The following is a 17636-nucleotide window of genomic DNA, read 5'->3' as shown; positions in this document are numbered from 1 at the left end:
TCGCGGAGTTATGACGTGAGCGCTGCGTCCTGAGCACGCCGGGGAGACTAAGCTCTGTAGGGAGTCAGCCCGCACCTGGGTGGGTGCTGTCCCGCTGCGGCCGAGGAAGCCTTCGCGGGCGGAGAGGGCCCAAAGCACCCATGGGGCTGGGTCCGCGCTCCGCCCATAAGTCCCGGCGCGGGTTCCCAGCCGGTGGCAAACGGGGGCGCGGGGCCAAGGGGTCGGGGCGTCCTCCATCAGGACGCCAGCAACAATCCTGCCCGCCTCCCGACGGGCGCTCGGAGCCGTCTGTAGATCCGCATCCTCATCTGAGCCCCGAAGCGCTGGGGTATTTCCGTCGGGCTCTGTCGGCGCTGAAAGAGGCCCCGGAGACCGGAGAAGAACGAGGTAAGGAGCATCTTCGGGGTGGCACCAAGAGAGGGACTTGTTGGGCATAAAATCCGAGACAGGCAAGGAAATTTTGGTGGGTTCCCGGGGAGCATCGCCGTCCTCACTCCCAGCCCCTTGGTTAAATGATGGAACATAACCTTATCCTCGTCTTAGTCTCTTTAAAATATTTATTTAATTATCTTTCCAGAGCTGATGGTGCACAATGTTTTGAAGGAAGTGGAGGCTCAAGCCCTAGCCTTGGCCACAAACAGGACTGGCAGTGAGATGCTGCAGGAACTGTTGGGGTTCAGTTCTCTGAAACCTCTGTGTCGAGTGTGGGCTGCTCTGAGCTCCAACTTGCGCTTTGTGGCCTGTCATCGATGCGGGGTCCATGTAGTGCAAAGTGCTTTGCTGCAGCTGCCTCGATTGCTGGGGAGCCCTGCAGAGCAGGAGGAGGAGGAGGAGGAGGAGGAGGGGAAGGATGGTCCCTTGGAGACCCTGGAGGAGTTGGTCCTGGGACTAGCCTCTGAGGTGTGTGATGATTTTCTTTTCTACTGTGGAGACACACATGGCAGCTTCGTTGTCAGAACTCTGCTACAGGTGTTAGGAGGGACTCTTCTGGAGTCTGAGAGAGCCAGACACCGTGGCTCCCAGTCACCTGGTAAGTATTACAAGGGAAGGAAGTGGACCTAGAGGAAAGGAGAGTTTAGGAAGTTCAGAAGGAGAGAGTAAGCAGAAGACTAATTCTTATGGCCTTGAAGAATTAGCAGAGAAATTAGGACAGGGCTTTGCAGGCCAAAGATTGGTTTGCACAGAAGCCCACAGTGAGGACGCACAGGTGTGTTCAGGGGACAGCGACACATGACTCAGTGTACATTTGTATTCATACACATACTGGATTCAAGCAAAAGTTCAGGAAATAATACCCTTACTACATGCGTCTCACTCTGATATTTTCTTTCCTTTTTAATTTTATTCTGTCCATTCCATTAAAAAGGTGCTGGTTGAGGCCCACTAAATTGATTTCATGATGCGCTCATAGTCAGGGACCTTCATTTTTAAAAACTCGGGGAAATAAGGTTAGAGAGTTTAGATGAGGCCTGATTTGGGAACACCTTGAATTCCTGGCTGAGGAATTTAGACTATTTCCTATGGATAATGGGAGAGCTGGTTGATGTTGCTTAGAAAAATTAAAATAGAAATGTAATCTTAATTCAGTCATCTAGCTGAGAAGAGATATTTAGTTGTATACTGCCTCTCTAAGTTGAGTCCTTATTCATCTGTGGAATTCTTCTCCCTCTTGGATGGTAGTTTGTGATCTCATTGCTGCACACTCTTGATCTTCCTTCAGAAGCACAAAGGGCCCCAACTCGGGAAAGTAAACCAACTGATTTCGAGGTTCCTGAATCCTTCTTGAAGCGTCTTCAGGATCTGAGCTCCTGCTTTCTGAAGGACATTGCTGGTAAGGAGGGAAATAGGAGAGTCTAAGATCTACTTTTCTAGAGGTGATTATCTTCAAACAAGGCCCTTATTTAGACCATCTTATTTCTCTTCTTTTCAAATCTGATCTGATTTGATGTTGCAAAAACTCTTTATAGACGCTTTGTGTCCATAATCCCTTATACCATGTTACTTGAGGTTTGAGGTTGTATAGGCTGTCTGAATTTGGGGGAGGGTGCTTTTATTATTTCTGCTCTCTCCCCACAGTGTTTGTCACTGACAAGATTTCCAGCTTCTGCCTTCAAGTGGCCTTGCAGATCTTACACCGCAAACTGCCCCAGTTTTGTGCCCACCTCTGTAATGCTGTGATTGGCTACCTGAGTAACCGCAGTTCCTCAGCAGATGGCAGGTATGGTCAGGGCCTCAGGATTAACCAAGATTGATGGGGCTGTGTGAAATGAATGAGGAGATGTAGGTATTTTGGATGAAGTGGAGTTAAGACTACCTTCTCCTTGTCCCCAGCCCCCTACTGCTATTTCTGCGGGATCAGACGAGCTCCAGACTCCTAGAGCAGATGCTGCTGGTGTTGGAGCCCCCGAGGCTCCAGAGCCTCTTTGAGGATCACTTCCAAGGGCAGCTGCAGACCCTGGCTGCACATCCTATTGCCAATTTCCCTTTGCAGCGTTTACTGGATGCTATCTCTACTCCTGAGCTAGTGAGTTGAGAACTTGGCTGGGTCTGTTTCTGTACTCTCTTGTTTCTGTTATTTGGGCCTTATTTTATTGTGTGCCTGCCTCTGTATCTCTGACTGTGTGCTGGCTATTCCCCTTAAACAGTTATTCCTGGGTGTTTCCCAGAGCTTAGGGTGAAGGTGTCTTCTTCCCAGAAAGGATGTGCTTTGGTTTCTCTAAGGTGCCAATATCCGTTAGCAGCTTGAGGTTTCATGGCCCACTCATACTGGGTACTTGTCTACAGATGCACGTGAACGCTGGAGCTGTTGCCATAGCTTCTCCTTTCCTTTGCTGCTTAGTGCCAAGGTGTGCTCCCTGGGGTCCTGTGGGTTAGGAGTTAGCGGGGAAGGGCAGGTTTGATTCTAGTTCTCCTTTACCCTGAGAGTATGGCCATTTAAAGTCCCCTCCCCATGTGAGGTGGCATCTCGAAGAATGTGCCCTTGTCCTGGACCTTCCTTATCCAGCCAAACCAAAGTCCTGATATTGGCAATGCTTTTATGTTTCATCTAGCATTTTTAGTTGTTTTTGGCAGGAAGATTTGTCTGAATAATTTAGTTCACAGTTACCAAAATGACAAAGATTCTTTATCCCATGTCTCCGCTCAGCTGTCCCCCGTGTTTGAGGAGCTGAGCCCTGCCCTGGAAGCTGTGCTGGCCCAGGGTCACCCAGGGGTAGTCATTGCTCTGGTGGGGGCCTGCCGCAGAATTGGGACTCACCAAGCCCAGGTCCTGCAGCTGTTGTTAGAGGTGAGTGGGTCTTACCTGGAACTCATTCATGCCCTCGGTTCAAATTCTACCTCTAAGACTTATCGAGTCTTTAGTCTTTGTATCTCTGTCCCCAAGAAGTTTAATGCCCAGGGAGTTCACAGATAACAGGGGAAAATGAGGCCAAAGCCATCTCGTATCCCTGTGATGAAAACTGTCTCTCAGAATGAAGAGAGTTTATTTAAGGAATAAATATCTACTTGATCTCTGTTACATGTATAGAGGCTGGGATACAGTAGGGCAGATGAGATCCTGTCCACATGTAGCTTACATTCTTATGGAGTTAGACATTCTCACTGCTCCTGACTGCTTTCCCCTAGCTAGAAAATTGGGGTTAAAGATGAGGTAGTTCTCAGATTCGTTATGTTTTATTTTCATGTCTAGGCATTCCACTGTGCAGAGCCCTCTTCCCGACAAGTGGCCTGTGTGCCTCTCTTTGCCACTTTGATGACTTATGAGGTGTACTATGGACTGGTGGAGGAGGAGGGGACAGTGCCTACGGAGCACCAGGTGAGGTAGGGGAGAGGCCACGCCAGTGACTGACTGGGGACCAGGCCTCCCTGGGCTTAGGAAGCCTGTCACTGAGGTGAGGGTGGTGAGAGCTCTAGCTTCACTCAAGTGGAGGTGGCAATTTGGTGGCTGCCTCCTAATTTCCTTTGTCTGTCCTCCCAGGTTGAAATGGCCACAGCCAGGGCCCTGGGGGAAGTATCAGTCCTTGGGTCTCTACTGCTCCAGCATCTGTTACACTTCTCCACGCCTAGCCTTATACTTCGAAGTCTGGGTGCCTTGACGGGCCCACAACTTCTGACTCTGGCCCAAAGCCCTGCTGGTTCCCATGTGCTCGATGCCGTCCTGACCAGCCCCTCTGTGACACGCAAGCAGCGCCGCCGATTGCTGAAGACCCTAAAGGTTAGACTTCTGGCTTCTGGTTTGACTCTTCTGCCATTACCCATTTAGAGAACACGAGCTTCCCCCAGAACTGTTCTTCAGAGTCAGAGAGAGGGTATGTATTTCCCAGAGTCTTGACGTAGCCTCTGAACTTCTGAAACTTCACTGCCCCCTGCCCTGCCCAACAAATTTTTGTGGACTGCCCTAGAGGGACCTACATTGCTTGTCTCACTGCAGGGACAATATGTGGCTCTGGCTTGCAGTCGCCATGGCAGCCGTGTGCTAGATGCCATCTGGGGTGGAGCAGCTTTGGGGGCCCGGAAGGAAATTGCTGCTGAGCTGGGTGAGTACCAGCACATCTCTTTGGCCTTTCCAGACTTTTCCTTCCCTCACTCCAAATAGCTGGGTGGTGTGGGAGTAGATTTAAATTCTGCAGAGACTTCAGTTCCAAAGGGGGGGTCTTGGCCATGGTACTTAGCAGTCTGCTCTCCCCTTCCCCTCTGCTGATTGTGCAGCCCCGTGCACCCACCCCTCCTCCCAGCTTCTGTTCTTTGGAGAGTGAGGGGTTAAGTCTATCCTGAGGCAAGCCCAGGGTCCAGGGGAAATGGAGAGACCTTCATCCCAAGTAGAATCTCTTCGAAGTGGGTGAATAACTGCAGCTGATACTGAGCATGAATGGTTCCCTTTGCAGGGGAGCGGAACCAGGAGCTGATAAAAGATCCCTTTGGCCACCATGTGGCTCGAAACGTGGCCCTGACTACCTTCCTGAAGCGGCGAGAAGCTTGGGAACAGCAGCAGGGCGTGGTGGCCAAGCGGAGGCGGGTTTTGAATTCAATACTTGAAGACTGAGGCCTTGGGATCTGGAACTGGGTGTTGATGGGGGAGGGGGAAGGGTGTGTCTATCGTGTCCCCCTCCCAGTTTAAATTGGAGTCAACGTCTTATTGGTAAACATTTTTATATATTTATTGGAAACATCTTTGTTATTCTTGGCAGCAAGGATACAAAGAAATAGAGATCTCCAGGTAAAGTCCACGAGGGCTGACTTCAGTGCACTGGGAGCTCAGGGACGGGAAGAACTGGAAGGACATCTAGAGGTAGCAGCAGTCAGGGTGGGATCAAGATGCTTGGGATGGGCGTGTGCCTTTCAGGGTAGGTGGGAGGCTGGCAAGATGGCTAGGAAGGGACAGCGTTCTTCAGGAATGGGTGTAGGCTAGGGGGCTAAGGCATTATGCTGATGGGATTAGAGGACAGTGGGAAACCAGGTGAATTATCTAGTCTGCACTGTCTGCAGGTCCCCAAACCTGATGCCATCACAGGCCTTACAGCCATCCCTTGGAATGAGTCTAGGGGCAGAAGCTCAGAGCTCTTCTCAGTAGGCATGAAGGCGACCCTGCTGCTGCCACTGCCCAGCCCCTTCCACTACATGGCGAAGGGTGGAGGAAATTCCCAGCAACATCTGGCCCAGGCCTTGCAGCAGTGTGGAGGTCCATCGGAGGAGCTCCCTGAAGGGCAGAGAGGAGGCAGTCAGGTGGCCGGAAGGAAGCCATAGCGCTGGGGGCTGGGGGCTCTTCACCAAGGAGAGCTAATGGGGTAGGTGAGCACAGGAGAAGGAATTATGGGACTGCAACTGGAGGGATGGGGAAGTGGAACATGTTGGTCTCTGACCTGAGTACTTTCTTTGGGCCGAGTCCTTGAATGTCACAACTCATGGAGTAGAGCCCGTAGAATGTGGCTTTGATGTTCAGGCTCCCAAAGAGGTCTCTAGGGTTTTGCTTGTACACGTCAAAGGTGATGCGGGCGATGTCCTTGCTGTGCTTGGGCTTCTCCCGGCCGAAGCCATACGACAGCACCCCACTCTGTAGAGTAGGGTACCCCCATGAGTGCCTTGGCCCCTCACCTACTGACATCCACCACCAATCCCCATCAACCTTGGGGCAGACCTGCTGTCTGTCCACTGTAAGGTGTCCTTGACAACAACTCACCTCTGCCCCCAAGATCAGGGTTAGGAAAGAGAAGAGGCTTGGGAGAGAGAGAAAGGACTGGTGGCCTGTTGCGGCCCTGCTATGGGCCTCTCACCCTGCTGGGACTCCAGCTCTGCCCGAACTCCAGCACCATCAGGGATGTGTCATCCTCCAACAGCTGGAAGAAGTCCTCGCTCTCCACAGCGGTCCCGTCCTCCTCTAGCACCAGGGTTAGCACTCCACTTAGTGACAGGGTCTCCAGTGCCTGCCCGGTGGCAAGAAGCAGGAGGGAAATGGCAGAGCTTGTCCTGTGTCCCTTCTGTCTAGCAGCCCAGCATCCATTGGTTGGCCCAAGACACTGGTTGCTGTCCCAACTCTACTTCCCAGCGCTGTGCCATCTCTTCACATAGCTCCAGCTCTCAGTGTTTAGTTGTTGGGGGACCGTCACTAGGGGCAGACCTTTTTTTCCCATTTGCTCCTGCTTTGTCAGTGTCATCTTCCCCAGCTTCCCTCCAAGCCACTCCTGGGTTGGAATTGAGAAGCTAGCTAAGTAATCTTGAAGTCCATCCTTCAGGAATGGATGTAGGCTAGGGGTGTAAGGCGTTATCCTGATGGGGCCTGACACGATGGAATCTTATTTCCAGTGTCCCACCTCACTCTCCTCCACCCTCATAGGGTGCTCCAGAACTGTTTTCAGTAATAATGACAACCATTTTGAGTTTTCCTTAGTGCCAGGTATCTATGTAGCACTTTACATTCATTATCTTCTTTTACTCCTTTCAACAATTCCAGCATGTGTATGATTATTCCCTTTTTATAGATGAAGAAATTGACATTTTGATAGCTTAAATAACTTCCCAAGGTTTGACACTAGGAAGTGGCAGAATCAGGATTTGAACTTGGTCTGTCGCACAAATTGCCATTCCACACTGACTTGTGAATTCTATCCCTGCAACCCTCCTTAACTACTCCTTTGCCTACACCCAAAGAAAAGCCCACTCCTTGAAACAAAAGAGATGGACCCAAATGCAGCAGAAGTCATTGGGCTCACACCCCTCTGCAGTCCTCAGCAGGAGGGGCAGCCAGCTAACCTCAGCCCTTTCTGCTGCTCATTCCAAGTTCTCAATTCTTGAGCCCTTTGGCTGCCCCTGCGTTAGAAACCCAGGGACTTGGCTCACTCACCTTGTCTAGCAGTTCCTGGCGGGTGGCAGCTGTCAGACCTTTCCGGGCGGTCCGCTTATGATCGCAGACACGGAAAGGTCGCTGGGGTGGTGGAACTGAGGTCCAGACCCTACGGCCAATCTCAGAGCTCACGTTGGATACTGACCTGGTAGTTGGGGAGAAAGGACGAGGAGTGAGCGGTTTCCTGAATGTCCTGGGAGTGATGAGGGTGGGGTGGCTAGAGTTAGGGAGGGAGGGTCTAGCTTTTTGGATTAGAGTAGTGAGAGAGGGAGAGACCATGGGGTGGGAGTGGGGGGGGGGTTCAGAGCTGGACAAGCCCGCTGTTGGAAGTGGAAATGGGGAGGGGAAGGGGTATTGGTTCACGAGTTTCCCAGGGGCTGAATGGAGTTGGAGACCGGAGAGGAAGATTAGAAATCACCTGAGCAGACCGCTGGGGTTCAGGGCAGAGAGGTACTCCATGGTGGAGGGAAAGAGCAGGAGAGTTCTGGACTGGGTGCTTCTCCGCTGTGCTGGGCTGAGGTGTTGATGTTTTCTGTTACAGACCTGGGACTCAACCCGAGTGAGGTGGGGGATGAGTCAAGCCCGGACTCTGGCCCCCTGCCTGGCCTGTAAGAAGGGCAAAGTCCAAGGGGAGGGTGACAGGGAGGGGCCTAGATGGGGTCGAGGAGGAAGGATAAAGGCCCCGAGTTGCCCCACAGAAGCCAGGGAAGTTTTGTATGGGTCTGTCTCTGGCGGCAGCATGTGATGTGAGGGTAAATTAGAACTATGTAAGAGGACGGAATGTGAGCTCCGGTGTTTTTCTTTCTAGGTGGAGAAACTGCATTATGTGTTATTTGTGCTGCCACCTACTGAAAAAGCCATAAACTGCAGCTTTAGGGGCATCATGGGTGGGCTTGGAGAAATGGGAGGTGAGGCAGTGTGCGTGGGTGGGGTGTGAGGAGAGGGGTCCTGATCCACGGATCTCCAGGATCTTGTCTGGAACCCTGGCATTCTTGCTGTCCTGCTCTGTCCTTTGTGGTGTAGGGGAGTGGCTGGTTCAACATTTCTGTGGATTTGTTTAGCAGAACCGTCATCTGCTTCAGTCACACTGGATTAGTCATTTTCTCTCACCTTTCTCCCTTGGCCACTTAATGGGCATGAAGGAAATGTGTTTGTGGCGGGGCATCCTTTGATGACATCAGGACTTTAGCTTTTGGTGCCCTGTGTCCCATCTCTGATTTCAGGTGCAGTTATGATGGCCAGTTGTATGGAAGCTAACAGTGAACCCCTTACATGAGTGCAAGTCTCTCTGTTTTCCTGCCTAGGAGTCTTGTCTGAAGCTGTGGCAGTCCAGTCAGCTCCCTGAAAAGTACAGGCTGCAAGGAGCGTTAAAGCCTTGTCTTTCCGGAAGGCATTCTGTGCACTTCCCAGAGGTTCCTGATGCCCACTGAAGGAGCTCAACAACACTTCTTATTGGCTTTCCTCTTCCCTCTCTTCTGCTCTCGCATCTGCTTTCCAAGCTGACCTCCCAAATACAGGATTACCTATACCCATGCCCTTAACTCAGACAAACTGGTGTACTTGCTCCCCAACCTACTGTGTTTCCCCGAAAATAAGACCTAGTAGGACAATCAGCTCTAATGCGTCTTTTGGAGCAAAAATTAATATAAGACCCGGTCTTACTTTACTAAAACATAAGGCTGGGTCTAATAATATAATAATATAATATAATATAATATAATATAATATAATATAATATAATATAATATAATATAATTAATATAATATAATTAATATAATATAATATAATATAATATAATATAATATAATATAATACCGGGTCTTAATTTTTACTCTGAAAGACGCATTAGAGCTGATTGTCCGGCTAGGTCTTATTTTTGGGGAAACACGATAGGTCTTTTCAGATCTATATCTCCCCTCCGTCGTATATCCTCCTTAACTGCTATAACTCTACCAACGCCACTTTTATCCCTGCCCACCAGGCCTAATGTGGCTATGCGGAACTCCTAACAACTGGCTCACTGACCAACATGACCCCCTTAAGGCCATTGCACATTCCCATCTTGATAATTCCCTACATGGGGGAGACTGCACTCTAGGCACCTTGACCCCACAGGGCCTTATCATTCTAAACCTCACCCAGAGCCCACTCCCACACTGACAGAAGAGGGGCTTCGGACTTGTGATAGCAGGAGCAATTGCTACTGCTGCGGCTGCCGCCCCTTGGGGAGGTTTTGCCTGTCATGAACATACTTTAGGGGAGCTCACTAAATCCGTAGAAGACACTTCCCAAGAAACAGCAGATGCCCTGGCAGAACTCTCCAGGTCGTTAGTTAGATTCACTAGCCAATGTTGTTTTCAACAAATGCCTTGCTCTAGAGTACCTCTTAGCAGACCAAGGGGGTTTTGTGTGGTCATTAACAAGACCTGCTGTATCTATATTAATAATTCAGGACAAGTTGAAACCAGTATCAAAAAGGTTTATGAATGGGCAGAATGGTTTCACAAATACAACAGTCAAGGGGCGACTAGTTCCTTGACCTCCTGGCTCCTGAGCCCCTCTTGGTTACTCCCACTCATAGGCCCCTTAATCACCTTGTTGCTCCTCTTACGTTTTGGCCCCTTCTTGCTCCACCTGCTCATTAACTTTATACAAAAAACCATAGCTGAAGTTACCGGCAGGCAAATAGCTCTCACCATGCTCTTACAAGAGCACTGCTATAGCCCCCTCACCCAAAACTCTAATTAGGGATCCCGATCGATGCCCCCACTAGGCAGGAAGCAGCCACAGAAGACTGACCACCACCTTGTTTTCCCTCCAGGGGGTGAATTTGTTAGGCCAGGAGCAGAAACTGCCGTAGGCCTAGAGAAACTGTTGGGAATGTGCCGAATAGAAACCATCTTATCTTAGAAGCCATCTTATCTTGCTCCCTGCTTGCTTGTACCTGCTGGCTTGCATGTTTCTCACAGGAGCCCATGATCGACAGACCTGAATATTCCCAGACAATGGCATGGGAAGCAGGATATGGAACAAGAGGACATGGCCACACCCCCAAACCCTCAGTTATGATAAACAATGCAACGAAAAGCTCCTGAAGCACTGAACAGGAACAGCTTTGTTTTCCTCCTCCTATAAAACTCTGTACCCCTCTTACTCAGGGAGGTTATGGTCTTTTCTAACCTGACCTCCCGCAGCTCAAACACGCCAAATAAATTTTAACAGACCAATTTTGGTCTTCCGTGATTCATTCCTCTGACCATACCTAATACCAAGGAGCCCCCAGTTCTGGCTGTTGACTGGCAGGGGCCTTTCTTTCCCCTTCCCTCAACATTACCAATCTACAAGGTCCTCCTCAGATTTCTCCATTTCTAAGCTTTGCCTGACCTCTCCACCCAAAGAAGGCTTCTTTGCAGTATGTCTGTACCACTGTACCCTTTCCTTTTTTTCTCGCCTTGTATCCTGGTGCAGCCCAGTAATGTGGTCTCTTCATGGTTGTGTTATGACTCCTCAACCAGTTTATACACCACTTACACCTCCATGTATCCCCCATTCCCCAAAGAACTTAGCACCATGCTTTACACTGACAGCTGTCATGACAGCCCTGAGGGTGGAATGACGTTGGCAGGCCCCAAGGCAAGAGGTGAGAGAGGTAAGTGGCAAGCTGAGGGAAAGGGAGGCTCAGCAGGGTCAGGAGTCTGGAAAAAGGCAAAGATAGAGCAGCTGAGGGAGTGAGAATTTTGGGTCACCTCTGCTGAGTGCAGGCCAGGAAGGCGGGAGAGCATAAGGGCTGTAGGGTTGGGAGGGTTGGGACCAGAGCTGGGGCTGCGATGAGTGCAGAAGCAGGACCCAGTGTCCCTACTCACTCAGCAACATGACCAGGGAACCTTATCCGTATGCCTTCAGCTTATCCTGTTTCCTGGGGAGGCAGGACCTCACACGCCTGGACGTGTTAGTGATGGGAAGGAGTAGGGTGAGGGAGGGGCCCTAGGACAGGCCCCACCTTTCCCTCCACATTCTCGCCTCACCCTCTGCAAACCTAAAAGGCATAAGACAGGAGCAGGCACCTCGCCCACTGCTGCTTTATCTTTCACCTTCGCCAGGACCCTCATGGGAGCCCTCACCCTGCTAACTCCCAGCTGGGTAAGTAGATCTGCCCTGCACCTTTCTCCCCACCACTCACTTTTGCCCTGAGGTATAAGGAACGGAGGTGGATTAAGAAGGAGGGCCAGGCTAGAAGGGTGAAGGTGGAGGTGGTGACAGCCTGGGAGTCAGGACTGGGGAGGTCAGCTGACTGAGAGAAGGGGATTTGGGTTCCAAGAAGAGGTAGTGTTTGAGTTGGGGCGGGGGGTCTCGGAGGAAGCCAAGGCTCCCAGACAGAAAAGAATCAGGAAGGAGGGGAGTGGGGGTGGCACTGTCCATTCTCACTTGGCCTCAGGGGTACATGGGCTTTTGCCTCACACCTGAATGCCCACTATGGCTTTTTCCAGCCCCCTGTAGGCACAGAAGGATGTGGGACTGCTACCGTCCCCCTGGAAATGAGACGCTGCTGAGCTGGAATGCCTCGCGGGCCACAGGCACGGTCTTCCTGCTGCTGGCGGCGCTGCTGGGGCTGCCCGGCAATGGCTTCGTAGTATGGAGCTTGGCGGGCTGGCGGCCTGCACGGGGGCGACCGCTGGCGGCCACACTCGTGCTGCACCTGGCGCTGGCCGACGGCGCGGTGCTGCTGCTCACGCCGCTTTTCGTCGCCTTCCTGGTGGGCAGGGAGTGGCCGCTGGGCGAGGTGGGCTGCAAGGCCGTGTACTACATATGCGCGCTCAGCATGTACGCCAGCGTTCTGCTCACCAGCCTGCTGAGCCTGCAGCGCTGCCTCGCCGTCACCCGCCCCTTCCTGGCGCCTCGGCTGCGTAGCCCGGCCGTGGTCCACCGCCTGCTGTTTGCCGTCTGGCTGGCCGCTCTGTTGCTCGCCCTCCCGGCCGCCGTTTACCGCCACGTCTGGAGGGACAACGTGTGCCAGTTGTGCCACCCGTCGCCGGCGCAGGCCGCCGCCCACCTGATCCTGGAGACTCTGACCGCCTTCGTGCTGCCCTTCGGGCTGGTGCTCGGCTGCTACAGCGTGACGCTGGCACGGCTGCGGGGCGCCCGCTGGGGCTCCGGGAGACACGGCACGCGGGTGGGCCGGCTGGTGAGCGCCATCGTGCTCGCCTTCGGCTTGCTCTGGGCCCCGTACCACGCCGTCAACATTGTGCAGGCGGTAGCCGCGCTGGCTCCACGGGAAGGGACCCTGGCGAGGTTGGGCGGCGCCGGCCAGGCGGCTCGAGCTGGAACTACAGCGTTGGCCTTCTTCAGCTCCAGCGTCAACCCGGTGCTCTATCTCTTCACCGCAGGGGATCTGCTGCCCCGCGCAGGTCCCCGTTTCCTCACACGGCTCTTTGAGGGCTCGGGAGAAGCCCGAGGGTCCGGCTGCTCTAGGGAGGGGACTATGGAGCTCCGAGCTATCCCTCGGCTCAAAGTGGTGGGGCAGGGCCCATACAATGGAGACCCTGGGGGCGGGGCGTCGAAGGACAGTCAGGGATGGGACCCTTGACACTAAACCCTACAACCAGGCCTGCGCTTCTCTATCCCCTTCCATCACCCCCTAGAACTCAGGGAAGCACTCTGGAGAATTTGGGAATCCTTTTCTGACCACAGTTTGGATCTGTCTGGGCAGAATTATCATACACCTGGGGCAGGCCCAGGTTCCTCCAAACTGAGGGATTTCAAAGGGTGATGGTCTATGTTAACGAATACTGTGCACTTGCAGGTTGGCATGTGCCAATGTGCCAGAGCTGCATGCTTGTTCCCACTAGCTATTGTGAAAGACATTAGGCAGCTATTACGCCATGGCTTAAAGGTGCTCCCCCTGGTGGTTCAGCATGCATGACTTGTACTGAAGCCACATGGTTTCCTTGCTGGGTCAGAGCCAGCCTTCAGTGGCATCTTGACCTGTCCTCCCCACTCCATGGGCCGGGGTTCCCTCAGGCCAACCCATATAACCACTCTGGAATAAAAGGGAGAAAGAAGGAAAGATATGGGCTCTTGGATGTGGAGTGGGGATGGAATCTATTCTCTGGGGTCTGTAAGAGCCAAGTGGGGGGAACACTGGCCCTGGAAGGTGAAAGTCAATCTGTGGAGTTTGAAAGGAAAATTTTCCTGACTGTTTTGTGGTTGGCACAGTGGAGGAATGGCCCTGGGAGACTGACATTTATCTTCCTCTCTGAATACACCAAAAAGGGGCCCAGGAGCAGGTACTCATTCACCCAGGGGACACTCGAAGGTTGGAGATGAGGGGATATGAGCAATGGTGTGGATATTTGGAGGACAGGAAGAATTTTTCAGGCTGGTGACACCTTTCCTTTCTCCTTTTTCTGTCTACCAAGTCTTGACTCCTCCCAAGATTGCTAGCTGTTCCTCATCCACCCTCACCAATGCTTTCCAGTCTCCATTGTTTGGAATCTCTCTATTTCTAGGCCTCAAAACTGTTGTGGATCCTGACACTTTTGCGTTTGGGGATGTAGGATGGAATTCTTTTTAAGGGATGTCCACGTGCACATACATATGCAGGTCGGATGGTTAAGTTCGTGTGGTCACTAGGGTGACCAACTCATCCTAGTTTGCCCAGGACGGTCCCTTCAGCCCCTGGCAAACTTAGGTGCTTAGTTACCTGAGTTCTGGTCACGCTGACCATTACACCAGGCCTGCTTTAGTGACTGTTCACACCACCCAGGCAGAGCTCAAGGGAGACAGCAAAGGAAATTTAGTCCTCAGGGTCACACCAGGGCCACCAAAACTGGGGTTAGAGATGGAGCACTGGACTTGGGAGGCAGGTATGCTTAGAGTATGGTGTGAAAGAAGAAAGGCCATGGACAGAGACGGAGGTGGGGAGAAGCTTGGGGAAAGAGGCAAAGACAACCTATTTGTGTCAGAGGGGCCTCAAAATGACCCTGGAGCTCTGAGCCACAAGCTTTGATCCTGAAACACCGAATGCAGAGGCTTCTTCCTGTCCTCATGCACTAGGGAGGAGGGTCCCTAACTTCCCTGTCTCGTACACCCTCTGTGGTCAGAAAGCCCTTCCTCAACCCTGCCCTTAGTTCTTGCTGTGGTTTCAGCCCATTTCTTTTCATCATATCCTCTGCCTGATAGCTACTGAGTCAACTCTGCTCTTCAGAGAAAGTGGGGACGCTGCAAAGGGTAAGGGACATCCTTGACCACCATTACACTCAGCATCTTTCCTGAGAGTGACAGAGTTGGAAGGGAAGCAGGAAGGCTCATGGTTAGATTGAAGGAAAGACTTTTCAGTCCTTAGCTTCTACATGAGAGTTCAAGAGAGGAGGAAGGAGAAGAGAGACACTTTTGGGTGCTGTTTCCCTTTCTATAGTCCTGGTTTCCCCCCTTGGCAGGGCACATATGAGGCATCAGTGCCCCCACTCCCTCGTGCCTTTTCCCTGTGCTCAGTCTCTACTTCCTCTGTGTGTTTAAGGTGGGACTAGACAGTCAGCTGTGGGAAGGTAGGAGAGATGGGGTGCTGACCTCCTTGCTCAGTGCCCAGATCTTAAATCCAAACTCATGTGGCAGGGTAACCACATGGGCAAGCACAAGGCAAGCAGTGGGAGGAAGGGGAAGAAATTGGCATTCTGTGTGATACTGTGGAGACCCTTTGGACTTTGGCTTCTACCAAGAGAAGGGAGAACTGATTGCCTAGGATGGAACAAATCATTTTAAATGATAAGAGGGATGTGGATGCTGGAAGAGGGCCCTCTTCCCCTAACGCCTCTCATAGCTTGAATCCAAGCCAAGGAGAAGCTGACCTCTTTAAGTCATGAACTCAGAACCTAACCACAGCTCTAACCTGTACTTCCTATTAATCTAAAAATCTACTTGTTCACACAAAACGTAAAGATACCCGACATTCTGTGCCCTCAATCTGAGCCCATTTCCCCTCTCTAACTTCCCTCCCTCCTCCTACTATATGACACAATTTATTACTTTGTCCAATTCTCTAGTCTAGGCCTGCATCTGAGGCCACACCCCAGCCTACTCACTCCTGCACCCCTCTTTCCTCTCATTGCCCCTTTTTGGGCTCTTCTCATCTGGTCCCACCCCTGAGGGTCCTTCTTCCTGCTGGCCTCTTCTGGAACACAAAGACTATCCACCCTCCTAGTGTAGGGAAGGGATAGGAGGTTCAGCCCCACCCTCAGGAAGATGTGTCTTCCCCCTCCCCTGCTCCATGGTACTTCCTCTCTGGCTGACTTTTAGCTGACAGCACCCAGACCTGGGGCCAGACCCCGGGCACTGGGGCGGATCTGGAGATAGGCTACACCACCCTGCTCTGACCGTGGGATTGGCATCAGCTTCCAACCAGTAACCAGCAAAGCCTGTAAGTAAGGATCCTGGGAGGAGGGGAGGTGGTGGAGGGGCGGGGTGCAGCCATGACAGAAGGTGAAAAGGAATTTCTGAAGAAAGCCTGACCAGGGATAAAAGGACTCAGGAGGATTTGTTCTCTCCTTTCTATGAACTCCTCACCATCCATGTTATTCCTGGTGGACCCTGGGCATCTCTGGGGAGAATGGGTAGGCGATTGGAGGGTGTCAGTGGGTCTGAGGGGACTAAGTACAGAGGACAGAGGAGCCAGCCTTTTGAGGGGTGCAGCATTGGTAAGGAAATCTCCCCAGACTGGTTTTGGGTTTGAAGGTGTCCAAAGAGAAGGAGGCTGAAAGGGTCTGGAAACGCTACCGCTGCTGTTGCTGTATATTTTGCAATTGGGTCTGTGGCAGGAAGGGGCCCCAGGGCCCAGTTAGGAAATTAGTCTTTCTCATCAGCTGGCTCTCCTAAGACAGGTCAGTCGGCAGTGACAAGGGCAGGATATTGCAAAGGTGCGGCTGACCTTGGAGAAAGACTAGTGCACTCTCGCTAGGTTTGTCCACGGTGTCAGGAAACTCCTTGGGCCCCTACCCTCATGTGTGTGTCCACCTCACCCCCCAGGTCCTTGCAATGGACAGGAACGTTACATCTTCGGCAGCACCCTCCTCAGGAGGTGCCATGTTCATCTCTCTGCTGACTATCGTCCTACTGTCAGTGGCTCTGGTTGTGGGGCTCCCTGGCAACAGCTTTGTGGTGTGGAGCATCCTGGTAAAGATGAGGAAGCGCTCTGTCACTGCACTGCTGGTGCTGAATTTGGCCCTGGCGGACTTGGCCGTGTTGCTCACGGCCCCCTTTTTTCTCCACTCTGTGGCCAGAGGTACCTGGATTTTTGGAGTGGCTGGCTGCCGCTTGTTCCACTATGTTTGCGGAGTCAGCATGTATGCCAGCGTCCTGCTAATCACAGTCATGAGTCTGGACCGCTCACTGGCGGTGGCCCGCCCCTTTGTGTCCCAGAAGCTGCGCACCAAGGCGATTGCCTGCCGGGTGCTGGTAGTTATCTGGCTGATCTCAGCTCTGCTGGCCACCCCTGTCATCGTGTACCGCACCGTGTTACAGAAAAACAGGAGCCAGATCTGCTTCCCGGAATACCCCAATGAAAGACACATGGCCTTCCATCTGCTCTTCGAGGCCTTCACCGGCTTCCTGCTGCCCTTCCTGGTGGTGGTGGCCAGCTACTCCGACATCGGGCGCAGGCTGCAGGCCCGGCGATTCCACCGCAGCCGCCGCACCGGCCGCCTGGTGGCGCTCATCATCCTGGCCTTCGCCGCCTTCTGGCTGCCCTACCACGTGGTGAACCTGGCCGAGGCCGGCAGAGCGCTGGCGGGCAAGGTCGCCGGGTCCGGGCCCGTGGGGCAGCGGCTACGCCTGGCCCGCTATGTGTTCATCGCCCTGGCCTTTCTGAGCAGCAGCGTAAACCCCGTGCTGTACGCGTGCACTGGCGGCAGCCTGCTGCGCTCGGCGGGCATGGGGTTCGTTGCCAAGCTGTTGGAGGCCACCGGCTCTGAGGTGAGCAGCACCCGACGCGGGGTCACCCTGGGCCAGACACTGAAGGGCTCCCCTGTATCTCCAGAGCCCGGACCCGCCGAGAGCCTCACTGCCTCCACGAACCCTCTGGAATAAAGCGAACTGAACCAGGCCTGGGGGGTGGTGGTGGAAGGACGCTGGTTTTCCTCCTGGCAGAATGCCCCCCTGCTGGCCTGACCCAAATGTGCATCTCGAGAAGGTGCGTGGGGGTGGACCGGAAGAAGAGGGAGGGGAAGGGCAAGTAAGGGCTGAGTCAGAGCCTGGCTCCCCTGGGCAGCTTTGCAATTAAAACTGAAGTCTGAAATTGGGTCAATGCTG

The 17636-nt window shown here is 52.8% G+C and overlaps 4 protein-coding genes across 4 annotated transcripts; 3 read left to right on the top strand and 1 right to left on the bottom strand.

Annotated features, from left to right (window-relative positions):
- Positions 1–9: 9 nt before the first annotated feature.
- Positions 10–5165, top strand: NOP9 (NOP9 nucleolar protein). The gene is made up of 10 exons (XM_019714403.3): positions 10–387; positions 578–1030; positions 1721–1831; positions 2077–2218; positions 2332–2524; positions 3146–3286; positions 3689–3814; positions 3977–4213; positions 4430–4535; positions 4884–5165. Exons 1-10 carry the CDS (start codon positions 141–143, stop codon positions 5039–5041), a joined length of 1914 nt encoding a protein of 637 aa, XP_019569962.3. The 5' UTR covers positions 10–140; the 3' UTR covers positions 5042–5165.
- On the bottom strand, positions 5132–7913 carry CIDEB (cell death inducing DFFA like effector b). The gene is made up of 5 exons (XM_019714407.3): positions 7755–7913; positions 7337–7481; positions 6270–6419; positions 5859–6049; positions 5132–5695 (listed from the first exon to the last, which is right to left on the bottom strand). The coding sequence occupies exons 1-5, from the start codon at positions 7793–7795 to the stop codon at positions 5563–5565; spliced, it is 660 nt and encodes a 219-aa protein (XP_019569966.1). The 5' UTR covers positions 7796–7913; the 3' UTR covers positions 5132–5562.
- A 3457-nt stretch (positions 7914–11370) lies between these two features.
- LTB4R2 (leukotriene B4 receptor 2) lies at positions 11371–13068 on the top strand. The gene is made up of 2 exons (XM_019714411.3): positions 11371–11477; positions 11825–13068. The coding sequence occupies exon 2, from the start codon at positions 11845–11847 to the stop codon at positions 12919–12921; it is 1077 nt and encodes a 358-aa protein (XP_019569970.2). The 5' UTR covers positions 11371–11477; positions 11825–11844; the 3' UTR covers positions 12922–13068.
- A 2547-nt stretch (positions 13069–15615) lies between these two features.
- LTB4R (leukotriene B4 receptor) lies at positions 15616–17631 on the top strand. Its single transcript, XM_019714412.3, has 2 exons — positions 15616–15750; positions 16356–17631. The coding sequence occupies exon 2, from the start codon at positions 16365–16367 to the stop codon at positions 17412–17414; it is 1050 nt and encodes a 349-aa protein (XP_019569971.2). The 5' UTR covers positions 15616–15750; positions 16356–16364; the 3' UTR covers positions 17415–17631.
- The last annotated feature ends 5 nt before the right edge of the window (positions 17632–17636 follow it).

This window comes from Rhinolophus sinicus, chromosome 3, assembly GCF_057876585.1.
Source record: "Rhinolophus sinicus isolate RSI-liver-muscle chromosome 3, RSI-T2T, whole genome shotgun sequence".
Lineage (NCBI taxonomy): Eukaryota > Metazoa > Chordata > Mammalia > Chiroptera > Rhinolophidae > Rhinolophus > Rhinolophus sinicus.
The sequence above is the reverse complement of the archived record's forward strand: the minus strand, read 5'-3'. Positions and strand labels throughout refer to the sequence as shown.